A 9,120-nucleotide genomic window follows, 5' to 3' on the forward strand; every position below is an offset into this window, starting at 1 on the left:
TTGCAAATCACAATCAAATTTCAGCCTATTTTCAATTCCAAGGTAATCATCCATTTATATTGTCTAATTTCAAGGGAAACTAGAATAATTGGGGCAATTCATGAGCAATTTGGAGCTGTGGGGATAATCGAGTTAATTTTGGGACATTTGGGTCAATTTGGAGCATTGAGGGGTATTGGGGCAATTAGAGGGACATTCTTTGGGGCAACTTGATCATGCAGGGCATATTTGGGGCATGTAAGATATGTGCCATTCCCCCCCGTTCCCGTTTTCCCACCTTAGACGTTCCCCCCGTTCCAGGGGGTCCTGCTCCCGTTTCTGTTCCCCGTTCCAGGTAACTATGAACACTTGCCTTTTTATTGCCTCATTCATGAGGCGTTGGCTCCAACCAGTTGGTCTGGACTCAACAGGATAGTATCAGAGTGGGCTTCAGTCTCTGAGGGATTCTCTGGCCAACATCTCTTCTATTTCCTTCTTTTCAACATCTCTGAATTCAGCTTTCAAACCACTACAGAGGGGAAGATATTCTGTTCTGAAAGTATCAAAACTCAATCTTCTTAGGATCGTTGTTGCGTCATTATAATAATGCCAGCTTCTGAGGGTTTCAACAGTGTATGTTGTGAAAAACACTCTGTCTACCAACTTCCAATGGGTTGCTAATTGGACAAACAGAAGATTGTCAGTGCACCAAGCATCCCACGTACCTTGCTGTTGAGCATGCGCGAACAAATTCCAACTCTTTTCCTTTTTGTTTTCGTGAACCTCTATAGACCAAGACTTCTGAAGCTTCTTCACAATCTCCCACTTGATGATGTTTGGAAACTTCTCAATGAATGCCAAATCTTCCATGGATGGTTATTCTCTCTTTTTCTGCTCTTCAGTTTGTTCCCAAACAGTTTGCCACCAAGATGCAAGTTTTTGCTGCTTCAATAGGAAGAGAAAACAGTCCACCACATAGAGCATGCATCATAATGGTGATATGTTTCCGCCATTGTGGGATGAAATTTTTGTGGAAAGTGGCTTTGATAATGAAAATTTTCAACTCTTCAGTGGAAGAAGGAACTTTGCAAGGATCCATTGAATTGTCCTCTTCTTGGCAATGCCATTTGCTTCATTTTTAGTCTCTTTTGATACTTGTTGATGGCAAGTTTCCCCGGCGGCGCACCAAAAACATGGAGCCCCAAGAGAAACACCAAGGAAAGGGGAATTCTCTTGCAGGAAAACCTATCTTGTAACACCAATAAGCTTTTATTTCATTCTTTTAATCATCAAAACAGAGAAAACAACAATTCTTCACGCAACATCATAGTAGATATCTCCCACGGATTTGATAGAATCAACCATAATCTTCAACATCTTCATAGAATCCATCAATATAACAAAGGACATAAAACAATACACCATCTTTTGAATGGAAATCAATCACATAGTATTCATCTTCAATGTCTTCATAGTTCTCTCTCTCAATCTCTTATGTACAGTTACAGTGTTTTGATAGAATTGACTATCTCTGGCTCTCTCTCTCTCTCTCTATCAATAGTACATCATCTCCTCACTACAATACTCTCATAATAACTCTCAATAATCCTTCTTAGGTCGTGGATGCACCTCCCAATAGGTATGTCTGATACGAAGAGTCACCAGAGCCACTACAGTGTCTTTTCACAACTCACTACTGTCACTGTCACTTAGTCTTCTCTTCAGTCTTCCAGCTGATTCTTCCACTTGTTTTAGCTCTTTTGAACTTAGATTCATCCTTTCCAAAGGTTAGAAAACTTTTCCAAAATCACACATACATTCTACAGAACACTTACAGAAGTTCTACAGAACAGTTACAGTACAATACCAGAACAGCTATAGTACAGTTACAGTACAGAGACAGAGGCTCTACAGAGGGTTACAGAAGGTCATCAGAACCTCATAACTCGTACTCAAATCATTCCATACTATAAAAAACTATTCAATAGGCTTCCAAAAGATCTCAATCTTCATCAATCATCAATCTATGCTTCATATAGAAGAAAATCAGAACAAAACAGAAGCTATACAGAACCAATCAGAACCTCACAAAACATCATAGAACTTCATGTCTCTACTGAGAATCATCATGAACTTCCAAAACATAATCAATATAATCCAAAACACTCTCAAATACTTCCATTAACAACCATATATCACTCTAAATCCATCAAAAATCAATCATTCAGACCTCAAAAACAACAAAAATCAGTCAAAAATTCAGTCTTTTTCCACTCTCAACAAGATGATTTTTGCAGAGCTCTATAGAGAGCTTATAGCAGCAGATACTCGTGACACTCGCAGTCAGCGTGCTCGTGGGCGAGGAGTTCGAGTAGGTGAGTAGTAGGGGCATGGTCATTCGACACCCTCCATCATTGAGGAGGGGTGGTTCGAGTGGCTTGTAGACATATGTAAGGCGGGGATCTAGTAGCTCACATCCTGTGCCTCATGATGACATCCCCCCCTTGCCTACACAGCCGCCACCTAGGGAGCCATCATTTGATGATGATGGTAACCTCATCAGTGAGGATGAGTATGAGTCTGTCTTATCATCGGATGCCGAGGAGTCATCTTTAGACTCTCTTGATGAGTACTCAGATGGTTCTGATGATGATGATGATGATGATGATAGTGATGCCTCATGATTCATCATAGATTCATCATTCATATGACATGTCACATAGGTCTCTCTTTTTTTTTTGGTATCAGATATACTAGACTGTACTTGTATCGCATGTTTTGCGTAGCCCATGCGACTGCGATGGTCACCCTCATGTATTCATCTTATTCTGTAATGAAATGGCTATTTCCACTTTAAACATGTATTTTATGATCTATCATTTAATGATTTATGGTTTTTGTTATTTAAAAAATCATCTTAATTTTTTTTCGTACTAATATCGTACCGTACCATATTGTACCTTTCGTACCTGACAACTATGATCTAGATCTATGTAAAGTAAGCCTCCTCATCTATCATGATCTGCACAATATGCTGTGGTTCCTATAGAGAACAGCTGCTTCTAACCCTGTGGTCTCTGCATGATCAAGCTTGAGTAGGGCAAGTTTTCTCCCATTGATAGCATCTCACCTTGATATGACTGATTGGCCTCTAGGGAGTCTTGATGTATAGTATGATATCCTTCAATCTAAAGGTCTCCTCAAATGTGCCCACATCGGTCCTCCTTTCTCTATTGCAGTTCCACACTGTGGATCTCAAATGTGTCTCATCAGCTGTACTCCATCATGGGCACCTCTATGATTATGCCATGCACTCTCATCAGTGGCTACTTGTGCTGGTGTAAGGTCACTCAAGCTAGGTTTTCTCCCGCTTGAGAGCTTTCCTTTTGGAGAAAGAATCTCTCTCTCTCTCCAAATCACCATTCTTTAGGATTAGAGGCCAATCCTTGGTCAAGTTCTTGCTGACTCGCCATGCCCTTTCAAGAATAGAATTATTGGTTACCTCTAGCTTCCCACATAGACTTTTGGCATCATCTAGTGGACCACATGAGGGCTAATTTCCTTCTCTTTTCGTTTTCTAATGCAGCATTCACAAAAGTATATTTGTTTGATGGAGCTGTCTTTGCTACTTTGATCCATTTTAAATTTTCTGCCACATCCTCTTGGGCCTCCTAGCTGCCCATGTACTGAGTTCCTTCTCCATGTGTTTTGAGCTCATTAATTGCAATTTACACCTTGTTAGGCAGTCTCCATGAACTTCCCTTCTTTTTTCATGAGGAGCTCAAGATGAATTTTGGAGTTAGCTATTTCATTTTGTAATTCTTGTGTTTCTCTCCCAAAGGCACCCTTCAATGTCATTCAGCAAGGTGAAATGTGCTCGTATCTTGTGATGTACCTCCTCCTTCCACATTTGCATTTTTGCATGTATTTCCTTTCTGATTTGCTGCATTGCTTCAAGACATAGAACATTCATTATTTCTTTCAGATTCTCCATATCACGGTCTTGGATTTTGCACATATCCCGAATTGGTTCCACACTTTTTTGTGTGTGGTGTACTTGGTCTTGTTGAGGATGCTGCACATGATGCAATATTTCTGAATTTTCTCTCCCCGTGTCCAACCTACATGTGATGTCTTGTGATTTGTCAGGGTTCTTTCCTTTAAGAGAGAAATGGGAAGAGTTGCTGTAATAACAGTAGTCCATGTTTTACAGTCTTAAATTTGTAGGTTTGCAGGTTTAATTGCAGGTATGGTGGGATGAGAATCTGATTGCAGTTGGGCTGTGGAGGGGGCCTGGGGCCCAGGGCCCAGGGTGAGAGAGAGAGAGAGAGAGAGAGAGAGAGAGAGAGAGAGAGATGGTTTCTTATTTGCCACCTTGTTCTCTTGTTTTACAGGATCGAGATTCCCGAAAGAAACTAACGGTTCGTTGTCTCAGAAATCCAGAAGTGACAGTGCAAGGTTGCACTTTTCTACAAATTTGCAAGAGTTCGAATTGGAGGGTTAATGATTACTCAGTATCTGACAAAAGGAAGCCAGTGACTTTGCCACCCTTACACCTTTTCCTGGAAGGTGATATGGTACAGGCAATGGTTGAGCCAACTGGGGGTAGAGAGAGTACTGCATGGGGCAGGGGCTGGGCAGACCCCAATATTAGAAGGCAGCGCCTTGCAAATTTCAAGAGGTTGGGACGTAAACGGCGCCAGAAAAGGTGCCCAAGAAACAGATCAGGTTCTCGGAGGCAAAGATTTTCTGGGTATTCATAAATGATCCAACTATCTGTAATTGGGGATGTTCCTGGTTGGCACTCTCAGCAAGTCATGCATGCTGAGAGAACCTCCAAATACACCCACGCACCCACCCACCCACCCACCAAACATTCAATTTCATTGTGAGCTGTAGGGGATAGTTCAATGTCCAGCCCAGTTACTTCCTGTCTTTTTTTCGGGCCATGATTCCTCTCCTTGCAAATTGAATCCTCAGTGTATTAATTATTTGAGGAGTTTGAGCAGCCCGTCTTAGCAACCCAAGAAGAAAACAAAGCAATGTAACCCTCCTGAAAACAGACTGAAGCAAAATGTATCAGCACAGCAGGTTGCCTTCAATTTTGTATGCCAAATGCCATTGTAATGTTAAGGGTTTGGCTTCCATTTGGCATCAAATATGACATGCAACTTCAGCCTCATAAGTCTGTTTGGCCTTTTTGTAGACCTTAGTATGACATCATGTAATCTCATCTCTCTCCCTCTCTCTCTGGTAATATTATATGAAATCACATGGAATACAAAAGTTATGGCAAAAAAGCATAATAAACTTTTTTTTTTTTCGTGAAGATAATTGAATTAAGTAGTAAATATTTACATGAGACCATCAGGTCAACATTCTCTCTTATCTCTTACATTCTAATACATCAGACCATCAGGTCAGCATACTCAATCTCTCTCACGCTATCGCTGTAGAACTTTACAAGATGCAAGCAGGCTCTCAAGACAACCTATTACATAACCAATTCTAATAAATCAGACAGAAAGAACAGCTGGAGTAGAGCGAACAATCGCCAGCCAGGGAGCGTCAATGTCCGGAAGGACTAGGTCAATTGACATCATAGAAATGATTTGCCATAACACCAATCCACGCACATGGGCCACATGCCCATGGATGCCCGATGTCGAACCAAAAATAAAGGCATTGTGAGTACGCCAAATGTGCCACAGGGCTGTCCATCTAAGAAAATGGAATAGTCAGGAACAATCTGAAGACAAAGATGGCATAGAGGACATGTTTTCCATAATCCACGAACGAACTGGTATGTGGTGTTGGGTCATCGAGAACAACACATAGGAAATGAAATTCTAGATCTGTTGCGTAACAGGGCAAGAGACAAAGAGGTGGAGCAATGTCTCATCGCGTGTGGTACAAAAAACACAGAGCCGTGTAGAGATCTTTCGGGCACGGAGCACTTCTCCTGTTGGAAGATCCCCAATGAGCAGCCTCCACATGATCACTTTACCTTGATATGGAACCTTACTTCCAAAGCTGGAAAAATCTCTTGTCACTTTTTTTTGCTATCCTTGAGATGCGAGAACTTATTAACCTTCCCCGTGGCCCATCTTTTAGATTCCACCATCTAATGCTATATATGATTCGTTGACCTTTTTTGAAAGTTATCAGGAAGCAGAAACTTCCAATCACGCCATGGATGCAATGGTTGTAACGTAAGCAAAGGAGAGAACCTTTGAAGATAGTCTTGTATTGATGACCAAATGTCCCTGTATCCACGAGGCACCCTAAAGTATTGACGAATACGCCTAAAAGTATAAAGGTGGGGTTGTCCAGGAATAACCCCATCGCAGGTTGTCTTCAACCCTAACCTAGCTATCCGATTAAACTTATCTCGTTGCAAATCTGTGCGTGGCCAATGTAACAACCTTTAGGAAGCCAATATTTCTCCTTACGAATATACGAAGGACGTCAGATAGCAAAATAAAGCACCTCTAGCCAGGAAGCACTTAAATGAGAAAGGAGAAAAGATTGGGAGACCTTTATGGGCCTCGTAGAATTAAGCGCATGCCATCAGGAAGCATGAATAACCGTGTTTCCATGAGAGATGCTAGTCTTTTCTATGAAGAATTTGGCAATATTTGACCAAGGATGACACTGAATACATAGACTTTGTAAAAGGGATAGCCTCAAAGCAGTCATATGCAAATTAACATCCCAACAAAGCTGCACCTCCCATCCTTTTCGGAGTGGTGACATGCTGCTAGGAGATCCACACCTACCCCAAACGATTGCCTTTCTTTTTCTACAGCATAAGTTTGATAGGCTGGACCAAATCCAAAAGGGACTTCTTAGTCCAGGGCAGCAATGGCAAAAAGAAGGAAATCATACTGATCATAATGCATTGAGCCACTTTTAGCCTAACGTGAAGAGGCCAACTCTGGGATTTCCAATACATGAACTTGTCATGAATCCGTGAGGCCATCCAATCCAACAAAGCACGGGGAGCAACCCCCACACCAATAGGATATCTTAGGTATCTAGTTATATTGCTCCTCAGGATCACCATTCCATTCCATCCCAAGGTCTACAGATCATTCTCCGTACAGGAGAGAATGATGGATTTCTGGGTATTAATGTGAAGACTCGATGCCAAAGAAAAAAGGTTCCATGCCACCATTGCTCGATTGACATTAACAGGATCCGCCTTGAGGAACATAAAACAATCATCTGCCAAAGATTGGCCCACCAGCTGATCACTGCCAGGAAGAGATAATCCAACTATCTCACCTTGAGTTGTCAACTTATCCAATAATGAGAGCATCGGGTGAGTTACCAAAGCAAATAGCAAGGGGCTGAGTGGACAACCTTGCCAAAGAGATCGAGATACGGCAATTTCCTCCGTAATCCCTCCATTAAGAGCAATATGGGCCACAACACCCTGACTGATGGTATCAACTAGAGAAATCATACGGGGGCCAAAACCCATTGTAGACATTAATTGTCGCAAAAATGACCAACTAATATGATCAAAAGCCTTCTCAATATCTAGTTGAAGCATAACAACTTGCTGGCTAGAAGCTTTGACATAATCGATTCCTAGCTGGACATTCAAAACGTTGTGCATTATATTTTGACCTTTAATGAAACCGTATTGACGTGGATGAATGAGGTGGAGAAATACTTTCTACAATCTGTTGGTAATAATCTTGAAGATTTAGTATAACGATCCCATAACTGAAAAGGGTCTCCATTGTTGGAAAGAGGTTGGAGAGGAAACTTTGGGCAACAATCTGATGACTACAATCTTCCAATCTGAAGGCATCATATCTGAGTTCCACACCTGCTGACACAATCGAGTTAAAGGGTCCTTAAGCAGTTGCACATTGGGTGAAAACAGCTCATTAGGAAGCCCATCCCAACCTGGACTTTTCCTTCGAGGCAAGTGAGACATCACTTATTCCACTTCCTCTTCAGAAATATCGGCCTCCATTAAATTCACCCATTCTGGTTTGACCTGATTACTAACCAGGTCACAAATGTATGTTCGAGTAGAGAGAATAGCATCTGAGAGATATCTTGCGGACCCAACAAGGCCGTATAAAAGTCAATAGTCATCTGAATAATGGAGACATGATCAGTCACCATATCACCTTGCCCATCCTTTAAGCACACAATATTTTCTCGGGCATATTTCTGATGCAGATGAGCAAAAAATTGTTGAGTTTGACTGTTGTTATCATGTAAAGCTTCGGCTCTGGCTAACCGTTTGTATTTTGCATACTCCTCTTCTTGAAGAGATTGGACCCTGCCTTTCAGCCATTCAATGCAAGTGAGCAAGTCATCATCGGAATCCCCAGTCTAACACATAGCCAAGGAATGAGCTAATAAAGCTTGAGCATGTTGCAATTCAGCTCGAAACAAGGAAGCATGCTGAATACCATATTGTCGGGATAAGGCTCGTGCATTATCCCCAAAAACCGCCCATGCTTCCATCCCTCTAGATAAAACCTTCAAACTAAAAGAAGCTATCAGGTGCTGAACATCTTTCAAAAATTGATTTAAGCATAAGAAACTCTCTCTCTCTCCAAGGATTATTTGTTTAGGGCAATGCTCGAGTGCACTTAGTTATGATAGATTAGGAACCGAGCCCACACCTTCCAATGCTTATTGTAAACACCACATATATGGTATTACTCAGCAAGTATGATTCATACTACATCATCGATGCACTTTCATGAAAAAAATGTAGACATTGCAAATTGAAAGATTTCAAGGCTAGATTGCAACAAATAGCAAGTTGAAGATTGAGATGGGTTTGGCTTGAGTGAAGTCTCCGTAGTCAATCCATGGAAAATCGATTCAATACATAATGCTATTTGTAGTTGCTCCTAGGAAGAGCCGAGGATACTTAGAGCCCTGTCGCACCCAGCGTAGACAGGGTTAATGGGATTTTGACGGACAGCTAGCGGGTGTCGATGGCTTTGAGGTTGCACCAGCTTGCTTCAGGGGAGCACTGAGCAAAAATGATAAGAGGAGGAGCGTTAGCTTTGTCAGATAGCGATGCACAATTGGTTGACATGGCCCGGGAGCTTTTCATTGGCATTTGTTAACCCTGTAAGCGCTCCACTAAAATGTTGATTT

The 9,120-nt window shown here is 41.6% G+C and overlaps 1 protein-coding gene across 6 annotated transcripts in view; it reads left to right on the forward strand.

Annotated features, from left to right (window-relative positions):
- The window catches only part of LOC148011436 (ATP-dependent DNA helicase Q-like SIM), a 117,794-nt gene extending 112,529 nt beyond the window's left edge, over nucleotides 1-5,265 (forward strand). For 5 of the 6 annotated variants that reach the window (XM_087670503.1, XM_087670506.1, XM_087670505.1 and 2 more), the window contains one exon: nucleotides 4,374-5,265. In XM_087670503.1, the coding sequence (XP_087526629.1) occupies nucleotides 4,374-4,742 (369 nt within the window). In that variant the 3' untranslated portion in view covers nucleotides 4,743-5,265. The remainder of the gene's footprint in view (nucleotides 1-4,373) is intronic. The other variant, XM_087670508.1, reaches the window with a different exon arrangement.
- The last annotated feature ends 3,855 nt before the right edge of the window (nucleotides 5,266-9,120 follow it).

This window comes from Lygodium microphyllum, chromosome 28 (assembly GCF_053477565.2).
Source record: "Lygodium microphyllum isolate KBCC chromosome 28, Lygodium_microphyllum_v1.1.10, whole genome shotgun sequence".
Taxonomy (NCBI): domain Eukaryota; kingdom Viridiplantae; phylum Streptophyta; class Polypodiopsida; order Schizaeales; family Lygodiaceae; genus Lygodium; species Lygodium microphyllum.